The 19164-nt window shown below is 39.0% G+C and overlaps 1 protein-coding gene across 1 annotated transcript in view; it reads left to right on the top strand.

The window, feature by feature from the left end:
• Window positions 1-1948: 1948 nt before the first annotated feature.
• GDA (guanine deaminase) overlaps window positions 1949-19164 on the top strand; it is a 28143-nt gene continuing 10927 nt past the window's right edge. Inside the window, exons 1-8 of the mRNA XM_051642888.1 lie at window positions 1949-2176; window positions 7308-7396; window positions 8999-9170; window positions 11697-11784; window positions 13086-13191; window positions 15938-15965; window positions 17346-17453; window positions 18395-18502. Coding sequence (XP_051498848.1) covers window positions 2054-2176; window positions 7308-7396; window positions 8999-9170; window positions 11697-11784; window positions 13086-13191; window positions 15938-15965; window positions 17346-17453; window positions 18395-18502 — 822 coding nt within the window. The 5' untranslated portion in view covers window positions 1949-2053. The remainder of the gene's footprint in view (window positions 2177-7307; window positions 7397-8998; window positions 9171-11696; window positions 11785-13085; window positions 13192-15937; window positions 15966-17345; window positions 17454-18394; window positions 18503-19164) is intronic.

The following is a 19164-nucleotide window of genomic DNA, read 5'->3' as shown; positions in this document are numbered from 1 at the left end:
GCTATTGCTCAGGAAATTGGTTTCCACTCTTCTGTTCACCGGTGGAACAAGTGAACTTACTCTGCAGGGCTTGGTCTTTTATTGACCCTGTTTCTCAGGTGTTCTCCCTCTAACTTTTGTTATTCAGTGGCAAAACCAGCCCAGTTCTCACTCATTATCCTTCATACAGAAAAAGACAGTTTTCCTCACCTGGGGTCACAGCTTGGAATACAGCTCATTTCAGCTGCAGCCTTAATAACAACAGCAGTGTCCCCCCCAGAAACATTTTTGTAAGAATTTTGCAGGGGGTACCTTAAAAGACATCTGGTGTTATTTAAAAAAAAACAACGACAAAACGAACAATAATAAATTACTCTGCTGTTCAAAGAAGCCGGAAGTATTACAATGTTGGAAGCAAAGTGAATTGCATGTGAGATTCTTATGCCTGTTCCTTCTCCAAAGTAGAATCCAAAGATTAAACTGCAAGAAAAAAAAAGTGTTTTGTTTTGTTTGCTGTTGTCTCACCTCAAAGAGATCAGAAATACAATAAAATCCTCCATGTGTCTCAAAAAATCCATTTTATCTCACTGGGAGTTTTCTTACGCTACAAGAAGTCCCAAAAGAAACTACCAATATCAGCATGCAAAAGTCACTTTCACATGTCCATTTCATTTTGGACACTTTGTGGCCTGCCTAAGCTGCTAGCAAAGTCAAGGTATATTCTTTCAGTTGGAGTCAGTAAGTACAGCAAGTCAGTAAGTAAAGTTTTTTTTTAAAACTTGCTTCACAGTAACCTGAAGCAGTCTTATACAAAGAAGGCAAGAAAAAGGCTGATAATATGCCCATAGTAGACCAAAATTAAATCAATTCTGTGCTTTCCTACTGAGTCTTCTCTCTTCCCACCACTGATCTGGTGAGTTTTTAGGAAAGATAATCTGCTATGCATTTGTATAGTGTCAGCACAGTGGGAAGTACAAAGGTCTTTTAATGTTAAACTATGAATGACAAATTTCACAATCCAGTTTTGCAAATGACAGTGTCAGTGCCCTTGGTGCCAAGTTCACCCATTGCTTGACAACCTGATAAAGAAAGGTGTCTTCAAGTGGGAATTCAGAGGACACTCATGGTGTTATCCTTGATGTACACCATTCTGGCCTTATGAAGTCTTACTGTTCTCAATAGCGATCCTCTTAGCACATGTTCATGATGCACTTTGGCTGTTGGAGCAGAATATGCTTCTGGAAGTGAAGCTTTCTGGGTTAACAAAACAAATTTTTCTTTGCCTTTTGTTTTCCTGAGGCTGCTCTCTCTTTTTCTGCAGACCATCTCTACCAAATGAGGCATTTAGCTGCTGGATTCAGGTAGCGCTGGCACCTCAGCTGGCATCTATTTTCTAGTCCCATACCCTACTGAAATCGGGGACCAAGGACTGAGATGGTCTGAGAGATTAATCTTGTAGCACCGAGTACAACAGAACACGTGAAATAAAGCAGTAACTGCCACCGCAAAAATGGCAGTATTTTAAACTTAGATCTGTTCTTCTGAAAATGTCCAGTAGATTTCCTAGGGCTTCAGGCACGAAGCAACAGGCTACAAGCTGCTGTGAGCTTGTGGCAAAGCAAGCTGACAAACATAGCATTTTGTAAATGACACTTCTGAAAGTGGTTACAGCCTTCAGGTCGGCTGCAAAAGTTAATTGCCAGACACTCGTACAGTTTTGCCAGGCACTGTTGTCGGCTCTCTCACCACTTCCCAGGAAGTGCCTGCGATCCCAGCACCCACTAGGCATTGCTCCAGGCTTTTGCACCTCTTAAACTGCGGAAGACCCATCCCTTGAGGGCGGGGGGTACCGCCTGGGGAGGGGGGGGGGGGTGGGTGGCTGTCGGTTTAGGGCACCCCGCTCACGACCCGGCCTCCCGCCCTCCCTGCGCCGAAACCACTCCCCGAAGAGAAAGTCACCAGGGGGTGGGGAAATGGTGGCAGCTCCAGGAAGCCGCCGCAGGGGCCGGGAAACACTTCGGGGCGGCATCCCCCCCGGGCGGCAGATCCCCGCCGCGTCCGCCGCGGCGCAGCCATGGGCTCCCCGCAGCGCCCGCCGCTTGCCCACGTCTTCAGGGGGACCTTCGTGCACTCCAGCCCCTCCGCGCCCATGGAGATCCTTCACGGACACCTGCTAGGGGTGGACGAGAGCGGGACGGTGAGCGGGAAGGGCTGTTGCGGGGGCGGCTGGCCCGGGAGGCCGGGAGGAGATGCCCGAGCCGCGGTCCCCAGCCGGGGCGGAGGGGCTGCGGGTGTTCCCGCACCTCGCCAGGGTCCCTCGGGATCGGGGTGAAAATGACCCTTCTCGGTCCCGAGTGCTGGCTCGGGGGTGGCGAGGGGCAGGGCTGTCTCTGCCGGTCTGTGGGGAGAAAGTGGGAAAAAATTGCGCTCCAAGTACTCTGTCGGCAAGAGAAAAGAGCCGCGGAGAAGGGATTTCGTGCTCCCAGGAGCTGGAGATAATTGGGATCGCGCGTTATCTTCTTAGCACGAGTCTGCAGGTAGCCTAAAATTTGTTTTTGAAGTGTGCTAAATACTTCCGAAACGGCAGCGCACCTGAACCAGGCAGTCTTTCAGATTCAGTTTTCTTTCAGTTTCACGGGTAGGTTTTTTCGTTCTCTAAAATAGTGATTGTGAATAATTGCACTGTACCCCCTGTGCTCATGCACAGCCTTCTGAGCGAGGCTGTTTTTCTTCTTGTACGACAAAAAACATGGCATATACCCATACAGAGTTAGGAGAAAGATGATGACGTGGGTGCACCGTGCTAGTGATACCAGCCGAGTCTCAAACAAACTTCGCACTTACTGACAATGCTGGATCGATTCTGGCAGAGGAGCTGTGTCATTCCTTTAGCAATATCACAGGTGAAACCTGGTTTCACAGTGCATGCTGTGTAGGTAGGTTGGTAATGTCTTACAGACTCAATAACATATATGGGTACCCTATAAAGAATTAAAAAAAGGTAAATTTCTTTCTTGCAGCTAAATAACAAGCTTCAGTGTGTCAGGTTTCAGTAGTGTTTAAATCTGTGCAAAGCACACTTTGAACCCTTACAGTGTTTATTTTCTCTGTTCATACAGGTCCATAAGGGCATGTTTCAAGACTGCCCGCTTAGAGCTCTTGAGGAGTCTGGTTCAAGGCATAGTGAAGCCTATGAGAAGCTGTACTTTGGTGTGTGGGAGGGGAATAAAAACTTACATAACTGTATATTGTCTGGTGTTAACTAAAAATGACAGCTGAATGAAAATGGGTTTGGTTTGTATAACCTCAAGTGTGGGAGGCAGGAACTCATACCTCACCCCACTCTCTCTAATGGCAATTTGTGGAAAATTTACATAGCATCCTTAGGAAATCAAGACCTTCAAGTGATTTTCTTGAAAAATAAGTACCTCGGTAAACTATAGCTAGGGATTTTTGCTCTCAGTCATTCTCTACCCTTCTTCTAGTGAAGAAAGGTTCACTGGCTATTGTTTTTCTGGCATAAATTGGTATGTTCCCATGCAGTTTTGTGGTTTTATTTGTTTGTTTGGGTTTTGTTTGTTTGTTTGTTTTTCTTTGTTGTTGTGTTGGTTTTTTTTAATAAATTCAGGAAAACATCATTGTCCAAAAACAGAATTTCCAGCATAGTGCAGTAACAAGGGCATTATTTTTCTCTTTTTAGTAAAAAATCTTGGTGTTTTACTATTCCGTGATCTGAAATGGTGAGTTTTGGTGCCCTGCAGCTTATTACTCATGACTTCACCTCATGCAGAATTTCCATTGTAATCATGGAAGAGTTGGCTTTTCAATAAGTGGTGGTTAGAAAATTGCTTACCTTTATTATCCAAATTTGCACCAAAACTATTTCAATATTTCTCCCCAAGTAGTAAGTTCAACTAAATAAGTATTGTTCTTTTGCCCCATGTTGCTGATTCTGTCATGGAAAAATCTTGCATGGTCTCTGATAAGGTGAACAGATCAGCTTTTGTGAACAGCCAGGTCCTGTTCTCCAATTTGACCCCCTGCCTGTCCTCCAAGGGATACAAACAGACATTCAGTGCCACAGAAACACTGCCCAGACCCCCACTGCACCTGGGGGTACTTGGCTGGTAAAGGGCACAGATGAAATGTAAGCTCTGTCTGCTTTGTTTGTAGATGAAAAGGGAGCTTTAGCAAGGAAAATGCTGCTGTCAGGTGTAAAGACCCAAGTTATCATTAAGTTAGTAAAATAAGGACCGTGTTAAACTGAGCCATTTGCAGAGCAGCATGGTTGCACTCTGGAGGAACAGTAAATAGAACGAGTAGTATTCTTCAGAGTAAAAAAAAATAGAGACAGGTGCAAAGTATGAGGTATCACTAAAATGTTGGTATAGGTAACTTAGTGGAGTAGAATATTAAGTAAATAAAACAAGTAGTAACATAAAACCTGTTGAAGGCATGAAAAGAGCAAGAGTTTTGGAATAAGAGTTAATAGTGTTAAGTACTGCCAAACATGAATGTTTTATTTAAGCCAGCTGGGATAGCAAATGATGTGTGTTGGCTGTACAAGGAGGAAGTTACCAAGGCACCAACATCCATCTGGACTTTGTTGCTTAGCCTTTTTCAGCAGGTTGGGCTGTTCTTTCAGGAGTTGAGTCTAATAAGTGCTCCTGTTCCTCATCTAGCATTCCAGTTTTGGGAACTAGGCAAACAACAGACATCATGTATCTAATTGCAAAAGTCAGCTAATCATTGTGGGAACAGGGAGGTTGAGAGAAGCGTGTAAGAGGTAAAGGAAGGATTGGACCCCTTTACCTATGTTGATCTATGAATGTTATCGCCAGAAACAAAGTAACAGACACTGCTGAATCAAAAAATACCTGTATTCTTTCAGCCAGTATAGTTCACTTTCCATTCTTTAGGTAGCAAGGTTACTTGGAGGCAGTCAGGGTTTACTACATCAGGTTTGATGAATATTTTAGTGGAACAGTTATGCGTTGATGAAGGAGCTTCAGGTGTCTCTTGCAATTAAAAAAGGCCTGAGTTAAGCACCAGAGTAGGCTGGACCCAGCTCCTCTTCTTTGTATCCTTTATGGCACATCAGACGTGATCTAAGTGTTTGGGCACTTGAGCTAGAAGCTGTTGATCCTGTGTTCTGTGATTCACCCTTCCCAAAATGCTGGTTATTTTCCTTAACATTCTTCTTTACAAACTGAAGATCTTATGTTGCCTGTGCGCTCCTCTTGACTATGTAGTGACTCTGTCGTAGAGTTTTTTCTTATTTTACGGTGTTAAGGTCCAGAACTAATGTAAAGGAGCACCTTTAAGTATTCAGTATTAGAAACGGGGCCAGAACAAATGCATCCTAAAGCAATGGGGAACATCTCTAGTGTGACCAAGGAGTTCTGCTGGGAAGTTTGCTTGAAAAGAATACAGATGTCTTGCTGATTCATCCATAGCCACTTTTGACAGTAACAGACCAGGTGTCAAGTTTAGAGTTGGTTTCATGTGTCCAGCTGCCTTAAAACATATTTTCTTCATCTTTACATGAGTTAAGTGTTCTATTTATCTGTACGCACTTTTTCTGCTACTTCTTTTCCATGGCAACGCCTGCTTCCAGAATTTGCCATCTGGTGTTTCATGTTTCTCTCTTTTTCCTTTTTTTTTTCTTTTTTTAAATTATTTTTGGTGGGTTTTTTGTGTTTTTTTGTTTTGTTTTGTTTGCTTTTATTCAGCAGCCCTAACATTACTCATTCTGCATCCATATTGACTCCAGCAGCTGAGTGATGTTTTCTGTATTGCTCATCAGAAATTTCAGTGGGTCTGTATTCTAAGCCCTCTGCAGATACATAGCTAGTCAAACTGGCTGTATTCCTCTTTAGAACAAGAGAGATGCTGCGTTATGTGAAATATTAATGGACTACAATATTCTTGCAGTTTTTGCTAGTATGGTATTTATTTTCATGGTATTATTTGACTGTAAGTTTAAAACATTTGCTCTTTAGACAACGTAAGTCATATAAGCCATATGTGCATTTAAAAGACCAGGCAGGGAAAAAACTTCTTGTCTTCAGTTTAGCAGGCTTTGCTTCTTTCTTTCCACAGGAAAACAAACAAACAAACAAACAGAAAAAGCAAACGACAATGTCACACACGTTAAAAAATGGGTGTGCAGATAACTGCTAAATAGTGCTCTTTGGTCCTCTTCTGGCAGTACAGTACAGTACAGCAGTAAGATTACTCACTTGAAATTAGAGGAATGAGCTCTTCTACCAAAGGAGTTAAAATGCATGAGTTGGTTTCTGGCAGAAACTGGTTAGGCAAGAATTCCCGAGGCCCTAAGACAGATAGGCGTTGGCCAGGGCAGGAAGCAGCTCTGTCAAGTGCTGAGGAAGCCCAAGTCCTGCCTGGAGCCTGTAGTGGGCATTGCATTGCATTTCCTAGACTTCCTGCTCTTTATTTCTTGGACAGTTGTTGAGCCTGTTATTGCCAGACCAGAGAATTAGAGTTGAGAACACGGCTGCCAAGAGTCAAGCTGTAGATTAACATACCGTGGAATTTAAAAATAAGCAGAAATTGTGCCAAAATTCTGGCTTGGCAACAGGAACTCAGCAGCAGTAGTCAGTGTCCTCTAGGAGTCAAATGGGGCTGAGTTAGGCTCCAGATTGTAGTTTTTTGGTTTGTTTGGGTTTTTTTTGGTTGGTTGGTTTGTTTTGGTTTGGTTTGGTTTGGTTTTTTTGTGGGGTTTTTTGTGTTTTTCAAGGTTCTTAGGCATGCTTTAAGTCTGTTCTGGGAAGTGACAGTATTATCCATATTTTTCCCCTCAGTTTCTTTTCCCAGGTGCTTAAAAAATAATAAAAAAACCCCCTCAACATTAATGACATGAGCAGAAAATCAGGAAATGCTTAGCCTGGGGCCAAACACTCATGGGCAGAGCAATTTAATTTGACCTATCTGGTTTTAAATACTGTAATTGCATTCCTGTAACGTGGTTGCACATCTCTGCAGCAAACCACTGTGCTGCTGGCATGATACTGTTAGAGGAATGCCAGTGTACACTGAAGTCCTTGGGGTTCTTTCTACCTGTTTATTACTTGAGAATGAACAAATTGTTACAGGTTACAAATTGGGTGTGGTTATTCACTGGAGTGAGAGTAGGTATTTAAAAATCATGCTTGATAGCCAAAAGAACAAGTATCTCAATGCAAACCTATCACTTATGTAGTAAGTGGGTAAAAAACAGATAGGACTCGTTTTGCCTTCCTGTTAAGCTGATGCAGGATACAGGTTTAAAATATCTAACTATATTTTCTTTTTTTTTTTTTTTTTAGATTGTCTTTTTGGAACAAACAAATCAGCAAGAGCAACTGATAAAGAAGTGGGGGTTCAAAACATCTGACATAAGAGAACTGAGTAACCAGTATGTGTTTTGTTTAGATTAGTTTCAGCAAATGCAGTTCATTCTCTGAGTGAAGTAATGTGAGTGTCTGTGAATACATTTTGGCAAGAAGCACATGAAAGCAAATTTCATGGGCAAAACTCCCTTTCAGTGCTTGAGAGCTCTTAATGCAAGAGCTGCCCACATCCTGGATGGGACTTGTAAGGTGGATGGCCTGTGTGAGTTTTGCATTCCTTTGTTTGGGACTGCAGCCTTGGCAGAATTGTGCTGGCTGATTTATAGGGCACAGAACAAAATGCCGTATTTAGCTTTCATTCGTTCACCTCTTCTGTGGTTACTTCTGTGCAGATGTAATTGACACTCTTGAGATTACAGTTTATATCCATTTTGTTAGCAGCAGGCTTGCTTTACTAGCTTGAAACTCTAGACTTAGTAAATGTAAGTGACATGTAGCACTGCAGATACAAAACTCAATTGACATGCTCCCTAATAAAATCAGAAGTTTTAGACCTACTAAGTACAGAGCCTTGGATTTCTAATGTTTCTTATTCCTTCAGCCAGTGAAATCCCCCACCTTTCTGGTGAGGTAAAATAGTTTTGGATTGTACTTAGTGTGCTTTGTATGTAGTAGTAAACTACTTGTGTCTTAGAATCTAGGGCTGCATCTCTGTTTTAGTGTTCAGTTGTTGAAGAAGCTGTATGCTTTGTTGGAAGGCTAATCATACAGAAGATACGAGTCATCAGATGTTTTCTTGACTCAAAATAGCCTGAGGAAAATGGAAAGTGCTGAGAAAATGGATGACATGGAGAAAGATCTTTCAGCGTTTCTAGCATTCAGGAAAATAGAAAGAAGGGGAACTAGAAAGAGACTAAATCACTGTTCATTCAGTTGTCAGGGAGAAGGGGAGTGAGAGAGATTTTGTACTGTATGGATTTCCAGCACAAAACAAAATAATTATAGCAACCTCCTGGTAATGTTGATATATTCATCCCTGTTACTGCATGAGCACTTCATGACAACAAACAATGCTACTTTTCCATTGTAAAGATGCCTTTCCTGTCCAGATACTGAGCAGATATTTTTTTCAACAGTGTTTGTGTCTGCATTTGTAGACACAGTTGCTGTTCTTCCATTAAACCTTGAAATTCATTGATGGACATTTTTTATAAACACATATGTAATGTAGAGGAAAACTGGGATATGGAAAGTTACTTTTTTTCTGAATATAATGGTTTGGCACCTAGAGGCATTCCAAATGTATCTGTACTAGGATTCAGGTGGATTCTACAGTGAAGTAATTTTAGATATTGTGAAGCCAGCTTGGCTTTATTTGTTTTTATTTTGTCTGGGTAAATATTAAAGATAAACTGGAGTAATCATACTCATATTGCTTTTCTGTCAGTTAGCTACAACTATAAAAGTTACTAGTTACCTGTTTCATACCACAGGAGGAGGGTGGGTAGAGAGTGGTATAATAAGAGTTGATAGGCTGAGGAAGGTTAATCTGTATTTGCCATTTACTCTAGGAGATTATTTTCAGATATACTGTTTAAATCAAAACTACTTAGCGAGGAAAATTTTGTGACATTTTTGACTATTATAATTTTCTTTTCTTCCCTTAGTGAATTCTTCATGCCAGGAATGGTTGATACCCACATTCATGCCCCTCAGTATTCATTTGCTGGTACAAGAATTGATCTTCCTCTTTTGCAGTGGTTAACTACATACACATTCCCAACAGAAGTCAAATACAAAGACAGTGATTTTGCAGAAGAAGTGTACACAAGAGTTGTGGTAAGTGCTGCAAATGTCATTTACCTACTTGATGATATTCATATTTGTGAAAAATAAGTATGTTTTCAGAAGATCAGCAGAAATATTAGATCATCTTTTAATGTCATGAAAATAAGATAAAATCAACAGTATAGCCACTGTTCTAATTGCTAACCAAGATTGTTCCCTACTAGTTCCAGTCTCATTCTGCTGTTGCTGTTAACACAGTGCATTCAATCACATGGTTAACAATGAACTTATTTATACTCTTTCCTGATATCTGAGAATAATTAACAACATTTAAGAGTACTCTCAGGGTTAGGTATAGCCAGCAGGGGCTGATGACCTCAATGCAGAAATAACCAAGCATAGTAAAAAAAAGGATATTTCCTTTTCTGCATAAAAAGCCTCTTATAAAATTGTCTTCTGCAAAGATTACATTAAAGAAAAAAGGTACTTCACACAAACAACAAATCTCTGGTGTTTTGGAGCAATTAAGGAGGACGTTTCTATAGCTGAGGTCCTTGTAGCAGGATTATCTTTCACTGCAGAGGCTTTAGATGAAGTCTGTCTATGGTATTGTAGCACAAAGCGAAAAGACTGTGTTTGAGGTAGACTGGTTCTGAGCAATATAAAGGCTTTAAGGTAAAATTCCACCCAATGAACAATAAACAGCTAGGTCATATTACAGAGTACTGATTCTGTTCCATAACCCAAATGTGTCCTTTAATACGTGTAATGAAATATCTTAACAGATTAAATGATTTGGCAGCGTAACTTGCCTTGCATTTGTCTGATACTGTGGCATCATGTATTGTCAATAATACAGTGAATCTGCGATAAATAGTTAGACTGTCCTTGCTACACAAGTAAAAAAAAAAATAATTTCTGCCATCTGCCAGAATCAAAATGTGTAGGAGCAGCTTAGTCACAAACTCGAATGATGAGCAGCTACTTAAAACATAGGGGTGATCTCATGTTCCAGCTATGTGCCTCAACATACTGTTACTGCCCCACCACTCCAGATTGGCTGACATCAGCCCAGCTAAAGTGCTCGATGTGCAAGGTGTGTAATAACATCACCTGGAAAAGAACTGCCAGCAGGAGATGGAAGTTAGCTGTAGGAACTTCAACAGAACAGCTAGGCTGTCCCCATATGTATCATATAGGACAAGGTCAGGAAAATGTCTTAATCCCCAAATGCTGCAGGATACCATTTGCCCTGCAATGTTTGATAGGGTTGATAATAACCTTCAGCTCTTAGAAACAGGATTAAACCTTCAGGGAGCAGGTACTGCTTAATTATGTGTCTTTGTACTTTTGGACTTATAATGAAAAACATTGTGAATTTTTTCAAATAAAAATTCTGTTTTCAGTAAACACTTTCTATAGATGATAAAAGCAGCAAATTAGGTGAAATTTGCCAGATTTTATCTGGGTCCTCCTCTGGTCCCTCAAGTTTTAGGAAAGCAAATCCTTCATGCTAATATTTTAGAAACAGAGTATTTTTAGATTTCATTTAGCAATGCTGCTAGGAATCCAAAAGTAGAGAATTCTGGGTTTTAAAGTCTAAGAAAGACAGAAGTAGTTTATCTCAGTGATGATGTTGTTTTTAAGACTCGTTTTAGGAATCCTTAAAGACATATTTCCAATTATTTGTTTGAATTTGACTATTGCATGGAAAAGTGAACTAGGTTTCATGTTTGTCAAATATTTAGCTCTAGCCATTCTCAAAAGTTGTGTTGGATGTCCCATCTTCTATAATATCTAAAAAAAGTGAAATAAAATACTCAAGTTACATCGTAGCCAGAATAAAAGAAAAAAATAAAAGTAATTCAAACCTGTATGTTGGATGAGTAGTCAATATAGTCTGCATAAGTCCCAAGATCAAGTGAAGCTATAAATTTCATCATTGCTTAATGTGACTTTAAATGGCTCTTAGTTTACTGTTATGTCCTCCAAAAGTAATATGTGCAGGTATCAACCATCCTCTTCTTTCAAACCATATAGCTAACTAAATAATTAAATTACAGTCTAAGCAGTTGTTCTCAGTTTACTTTTACCTTGAAGTTTGTTGCTTTTTGTTCAGGGATAACAAAAGGTTTTTATATGTTAAAGCCTGACTATTTTTCCCAGCCACATCAGATAGACAAATGAAACCGCTCCTTTTCCCAAAAGACTCACTTTGCATTAGGTAAACAGTGCTTCACAGTGAAAATTGTAGATCTGTTCAAAACTAGGAAATAAGTAGTTTGTATTTCTAAATATAAGTCATAATTTATTTCCAGTTTGAGTGAGGGAAACAGAGACTGGTTTCTATGGGCTTAGCCATTGCTGAAATCATGTGTGGATTTGGAAGAGGAATTTTTCTATTTATTAACACTCAAAAAAGCTATTATGAAATTAAAAATCTCTGTTTTACCTTCCCACTTCACATTTTTGCAATAACTAAGTGTTCTCGAAGTTTCAGGTTGAACTGCCTCTTCTGCATTTTGGCAGCTTGACTGTTCTTTTTTCCATACAGTTGAAACTGATTTCTTTTTATAGAGACGAACTCTGAAGAATGGCACTACTACAGCTTGCTACTTTGCAACAATTTACACAGATACTTCTCTTCTCCTTGCTGAAATTACAGGTAAGACTAACTGAGTTTTGGAGGATGTTGGGCAGACTGTGTTAGTTGAAGGAAACAGAGCTTAGGAGTTTTACCCTAGCTCAGAATCTGCCTTTCTACTAATTTGTTTTTTACTCACTGTATCTGTCATGCTGTGTCCCCATGATCCACCCAAGTTACACATGTTCACTTAACTGTCTCAGAAACTGTTGTTTCTGCTCATCTCTTCATTCCCAAATCAGCTGCTGGCTGGGCTTGATTTTAGTCTGCTGGAGATGCTCTTCACTGCACTTCTACTCTTTCTAACCTTTTGCTGTTTGAGGATCAAATGACTAAATGACAAGAGGTACAGTCAGTGCATTGATTTCCTGATACTCTGAAGTTTCAGTTGAATATCAGCATCAAATATCTCTACACACCCTCCAAAACCAGACCAGTGGGAGTTGTGTCAAGATCTTAACTACTCCCTTCTGTTCAGCATTGCAAATGCCTGCTGTTTGAAAATGTGTGATTCTTGCAGGATTTCTCAAGGCTCAATGAGCTCTCAAAGCAGAGCGATTTAATGAGAATGTCAGTTTCCATAAAAAATTCCCTAGCCTATCTGATTTTGTAAGAAAACCTAAAACTTGGAAGCCATTGTAAATCAACAGCTCAGACAGTAAAAGTGGACAAAGATCTATTTTACAAGCACATTTAAAAGCTTAGAATTTATTGTTATATGTGTTCCTTTTAAGTCTTACACATGAATTCTGAGTCCTATCATGAATAAATATTGAGAAATGGGGCTAGAAGTAGCTCTGATGATTTCCTACATCCAGTTGCACATGGGAGGCATCTTCGGATGCACATTCCTTTCTCTTAAGGAAAGATGGTTTGCTGAGATCTTTGTGCCTTTTATCAGCTCAGACTAATCATCTACTAGAGCTACTGTACTTTGATTCTTGTGTTTCTCATCCTCTGCTTCAGTGGTCTTATTCATAAAATGCCATTATAAATTGTGATTGTGTTTAAACTATAGTAATCTAGTCCTCAGTTATAACATTTATAACATTGAGTACTAATGTGGAAGAGGAGAACTATTTGAAGTTTTGGGTTGTTGTTTTCTGTGGTTGTTTTTGTTGTTGTTTTTTCCCCTCTTTTCTTTTTAGCTATAAAAGTCACATGGATGGTCCCAACTTAAAGATAAGACAAGAGCATGAATTCTGTTCCTCTGAAATGAAACTGGCTGGGGTGCACCTGGCTATTTTGATTTCAATACAGGCTTTGATAGCAATCTTTGAGAACCAGTGGTTCTGAGTTTTATTTTCTACTCATCTCAACAGATAAATTTGGTCAACGAGCATTTGTTGGCAAAGTCTGCATGGATATGAATGACAGCGTGCCACAGTACAAAGAGATTACTGCTGACTCCATCCAAGAGACAGAAAGGTAGGGTGATTAAATTGATGCCACAGCCTTTAGAAATAAGACCTTTTCGTACATCTGAAAACTTAATGTGAAAGTATGTAAATTTGTTAGGAACAGGTTTTTTTAATTTCCAACACTATTGATTCCTACAGTCCTGGTAATTCCTGCATATCCAAGTGCTACACAGCCCAATCTGTTTCTGTCTAGCTCTTCCAAAGAAAGGGAGAGACTACAGCTCTAGGGTTTGGAGACAGTATGTGTATGTTGTTGTCTGTTTTCTGCCTCCTCTTTCTGTTTCACAGGTCTGTGTTTGGAGGTGATGTTACTTGACATGGAATGGTGGGGTGGAGTCAGTTCTTTCACTCCCGTTAGAGTCTGAACCATTTCCTTCCCCCACTTAGGATAAAGTTCTATTCAAGTTGTAGGAGCGAGCTCTCACATACCGCATTTTAAACATGCTGTAGTTCTTCTCTCCTCGTGCATAACACCAGTGAAATTAATTTGCAGCTGAGAGAATGAAGGAGAATCAAATCATGACAATGTGCATGGTGGAGGGGACCCAAGACTGGAGTCTTAGGTGTCCCTTGTCTTTCTCATCCATGATCAGAAAATGCTTGAGTAGACATACTGCTTTTCTCACAGGACTGCTTATTTACTTGTATTAATGTTTCAAGTTTTGTGCTGAAAAAGAAATACCTAACAGTAATATAACCATCTTATGGGACATGTGTGAAGTTGCTATCTTATTTTTGTAAATCATGCTAGAAGAATGCCAGTAGAAGTTAGAAATTGTCATGGATTTCTGATGGTGTTTATATTTAAATTCATTTTAAAAACATGTAGTACTAGTCATCTCCATTGAGCTAACATTTGTTTTCATTCACGTAAATCTCCAGTTTTCATAATACAGTGTGAGGCCTGCTGAATGGGCCTAAAAGTGGCAGAACTTCCAGTTTTGATACTTCTTAAAGCTTTTGTCTAAATAGCTTTCATTTAAATACCTGTTTTCTGCCTGCAATTCTCTTCTGGTATGATTGTTTTAATAATAAATGTTTCACAGCTCTGGACAAGAGTGTGCCACAAGTACTCCAGAGCTGACTAGAGAAAAAAGCTGTAAACTTGTCAGCGTGGTTCAGGAGGACTTACACCCACTGAATTGCAGCAATAGGATGAAAAGTGGAAGGTTCTTTCTTTAAGAGGGCAACTTTCTTTTTTCTTTCTTTTTTCTTTTTTTTTTTTTTTTAATTAAGAACTTAAGAAATATGACCTATCACACTGTTAGAAAATGTATTACAGATTTAAGTTCTTAACAGTTAACCTCTGGAAGTATTTATATTGTTTGCATGGAAATAATAAACAATTCCAAGTGCTTCATATATTAAATATAAATTCAACTCAAGAATTTAAATGTTCCATTCTCTGCTTGAATACAACGTTAGGAGACTGAAATATAGAATCATTATATACTACTAATACTTATAGTCCTCTGAAAAGATGAGGACTCATGTCCAAATCTGTTCTTCTTTGACAGAAAACAGTGGTTTGAACCTGAGTTTCTTTCCTCGTAGAGAAGTAGTACATAAGCCAACAAAATAGAGGCTATTTTGAAATAGGTATTTCAGTTTTGAAACACTGCCGACACCGTTCAAGGAATATGAAAATTAATGAAAACAGCCATCTGAAGGTTTTGGATTGGTACCTGAGAGTTATACTTGTATGTTTCTGCTCCAGGGGGTGTTTTATTTTTTAATCAGGTGAATTGGTAAGTGGAGAGAGACAGATGATACCAAATTTACATTGCATTTTGGCTCTCAAAGTTAGACAATGGTGGGCTGAAACTCCTTTGGTCATTACGGAACTTTAGCTTTGGTCTCTCACTTCCAGCTGGTCATCTAGCACTAGCTTCAGTGTTGTGAATCTTTCCTCCAGCATGATTTTATTGTCAGTCTGAAACGACTTCACAAGTTTGATTCAGTGTTTGTCGGGACCAAAATTCTGGGGTTTTCTGAACATAAAGTGTGACAGAAAAATTCAGAGATCCTTCCACAACCCATCTCCAGCTGGCTTTTGGAAATTACTTGCATACACTGACCATATGAGTTCTGAAATACTTTCTTCCCTGTAAAGTCAGAGGAATTTTTATTTGCACATCTGCATTATCCATAGTGACTGCTTGGGTTTTTTTGTAGAGATCCCTGAAGAAGCTTCTTTTATTTAACAAAGTAAGTAAATCTATACTGCATTTTCCATAAAGCAGGTGATCTATATGCTAACACTGATGCAAGCATTTCCAGAAAATAAAGGGTCCTTTAAGTGAACAAGGGCATAGGCAACTACTGTAAGTGAGGTATGAAATATTGCAGCATCTTTTAAAAACAGGATTTTAAATAGTAGAATATATTTAAAGGTGCAATTTAAATTCATGGCTGGACAAATGTAAGTGTGGCTTTTTTCTATACTATTGACGATGTATCTTATAATTATGTTTTCAAGGAATTTAATGTAACAGGTATTTGGTTTTCGGTGAGAACTCAGAGTATTTCCTATGTCTATAATTAATTATTGCAAATGAAAAAAATTCTGCATATTCAGGGTGAAGTTCACAATTAATATAATTTGGTGTAACTCTCTTGATTTCATTGTATTCCTTCTTTTTATTTCATCTGAGAACCTGCTCCGAATTTCTGTAAAAAAATAATCTATGTCTGAAATGCTTAAGATGGTGTGTAGGTTAATATTTTCTCTATTTTTCATAATATTTTTTCAGGTTTGTTAAAGAGCTACTGGAAAAGAAGGTAAGTAGAGTTCTCCTTTGTATTTATCTCTGTGTTCAGAAGGTGCTGTGTGAATATATGAAATAGTGATCCTGTTGAGAAATTCTGATGGCTTAGTGACAAATCAAGAAATACGCATCTTTCTGTGTAGTAGACAAATACTGTTACTCCGAAAAATGTTTTGCTGCCATCTTGCTGAGAAATGGACTTGTAGCAGTAAATGCAGTTTCCTGTGATCAGAGGACAGCAGAGTAATGTTCTCTGTGTGTTCTGTACTGACTTGAAAATATTCTGCTAACTAGAAAAGACAATTTTCTGTTAAAGAAAGTTAGAAGTTAGTCTGTGATCTATAAATAGACCAGTAAAAGAGGTTCTTAACAGCAGAAATTAATGTTTTTACTAATCCATTAACAAATTTGTCTTTTGGATCAGCACATGTCTTCCCCTGTGTTTCAAAAGAAATTCAGGTTTACACCCCTGAGGTAAAAGTAGAGGTTTACACTCCAATGCTACAAGTAAGGATACTTTTATTATCAGGCTTTTGTTTTCAGTGCCTTAATTTCTTGACATTTGTATCTCAAAATATTCAAGAACAGTTGTCTAGAGTTTAATGTCTAAATTATCTGTATCAGTAGAGTAAGTCAACTAATCTGCAGAAGTCCTGAGTTCCTTTTATCTGGGAGAAAGTTATGAGAAACTGCAAACTCAATTATTATATGCTTTTAGTGGTGTCACATTTACCGCTATTGGTTGACTGAAGATGGAGTTGTAATGTCATTGTTTATTTTTAATGAAAATTTTGATCCAGAAGTGCAAGGTGGAAAGTAAACACCTGTAGCTCCAGTCTTGATGTCTTCTTCGCTGTTTTCTACTTTATAACTTACCTGGTGCTACCACTGATCTTCCTAACTAGGGAGTACAAGGGCAGTTTGTTTCTACCAGGAGTGGAGAAGATGGAACAAAAAGAGACTGGGGTTTTACAGAACTCTGCAGATTTGCGTAATTATATCTTTGATATTCACAGAAGCAAAACTCAGAAAAATGTCAGGTCATTCATATGACTTATTTATCTTAATGTATACTGGGCTGTCAGCAAATACAAAAAAGCATCCAGTGCTTCCCCTGAAGTTTGGTGAAATCTCAGTGACTCAATGGAAAAGTTCTAATTAAAACAACTTTTGTACTAAGTTTCATTAAAACTGTTTTCAGAAATAACTTTGATTCCCTGTGTCTGTGGTTAAATTTCTAATAGAAGTAAGAAAGGCTTAATTTGAGTTGGCAAGGATACAGTAAGCAAGAATTGATGGAGACAAAATGCAATTGCTGTGTAAATGCTTGTCTTAATTACTGTTATTGAGATACAGATATAGAATCCAAGTAATGTATTTTTAATATTTTCAGTATCCAAGAGTACAGCCTATAATAACCCCCCGCTTTGGGCCTTCCTGCACAGAGGATTTGCTGTGTGCACTTGGTGATTTAGCACAGGCTCGGGATCTCCATGTGCAGGTAAGCTCTGAAAGCTCTACATACATTTTTAATACTTTGGGTAGAGAGCATACAGACCAGGGAGTTTCCATAATTCAGCAGAACACTTAAACCACATTCTTATCTTGGAGCCTGTCTATTATATTCCTCTGAAATTATTAATGGTACACTGCAAGAACTCTGTGACCTGCACATGAAATGTGAAGGCTCATAGCTGGAAGGATGCACAGTTCAAGTAAGCCCCAGTCCATGGTCACTAGGAGACCAGGAACCAGTATCTCTCTTGTACAAGGTTACTACATCTGTCTCTCTCTGTGTCATCTGCTGTTTTGTACAGAACGGATTTCAGTAGGTAAAAAATTTATCATCTCTGTATTTTAATTTAACATCGCCAACATAGTTGTTAGAAGCTTACAGGTTGGTTGAAGTTTCAAGATGTTTCTGTTTTGGTTGCACAGTTCTAAACACATGCTGTTTTAAAGGTATCCTCCATTAGGATTTTTTGTCATTAAGAAGTGAGCATTTTGAAAATACATGCTCTAGTGGGTGTACAGGAGGAACAGATTTCTGTCTGAGACCAGGAATTAATCAGTCCACCTGAAGATACATGGAGCATGTTACTGTGATCTTAGGGTCTACTCTGTGGTAGGCTGGTTCTTTCTTTTACCTTATAGTCATATGTATTATTTTAACATTTGCTAAATACCAAGTGAGCTGATATGTCACCAAAATACTGGGATGGCCATCTCATGTTACTTTTAAGGTGACAAATGGAGCTACTCCTTTGGGTCCTAGCGACCTCTGTGATGAGAAGAGAAACCCAAGGACTAGATCTAACTAAAGGCTTTACAAATACTGGCTTCTATCATTATACGTTTAGCACCGGTAGGTCACTCAGAAGGTTTTAAACGCAAGTTTTATGCTATTTAACTAACTAATTGCTATGTATTTTCTTATTGCAGAGTCACATAAGTGAGAATGAAGAAGAACTCAAACTTGTGGAAAACATGTTTCCTGCCTACCAGAATTACACTGAATTGTATGATAAAAACAAGCTGCTTACCAGCAAGGTAGCTGCATAAAAACTTCCACAGCATAGCTTAGATTTATCTATGTAGATAATATGATGGTTATCTGTAGCTACTGGAAAACTTTGTATCGTTTTATCACGGTCATTGCCATCTGGGGGAAAGTACATTGGTTTTATGTTCTCCATTGCACACGTGTTAGTCAAGGTTTTGGAACTTTACAGAAGTCCACACTTTTCCCAAGCATTTTAGGGGACGTGAACAATAAAGGTATTTCATGCTCCCTGATCCGTTTTCCAAGGACTCAAAAAAGAACTGGGGCAGTGGGATCACATGGAGACTAGGTAAAGCAGGTATTGTAGGAGCAGGTAATTCTTGGGCACTACACAGTTATCCTTATGTTACAGTGTTCTGAAGATTTGTTCTGTGGTGTTATGGTAGGACCAACTTAATTTTTGGCAGTTTTGAAAACTGAGTTTGTCCTGTTGTGTTCTGTGTATGAACCTCATATTGAGGCAGGTACAAGTTACTGTTTGGACTATCCAAAAGTACTCTCAACTCATTAGCTGATTTTACCATGTATGGAGAAGCACAGTGACCTGAAGAGTTGAAATCCATTAAAGCTTTATGCTGATGAGATTAATGCAAGCAGATCTGATACCAGCCTACACTAAGTATAGGTTGGAGGGCCAAGGCACACTGTA

This window comes from Apus apus, chromosome Z (genome assembly GCF_020740795.1).
Source record: "Apus apus isolate bApuApu2 chromosome Z, bApuApu2.pri.cur, whole genome shotgun sequence".
Taxonomy (NCBI): domain Eukaryota; kingdom Metazoa; phylum Chordata; class Aves; order Apodiformes; family Apodidae; genus Apus; species Apus apus.
This window is presented reverse-complemented; position numbering and strand designations above follow the sequence as displayed.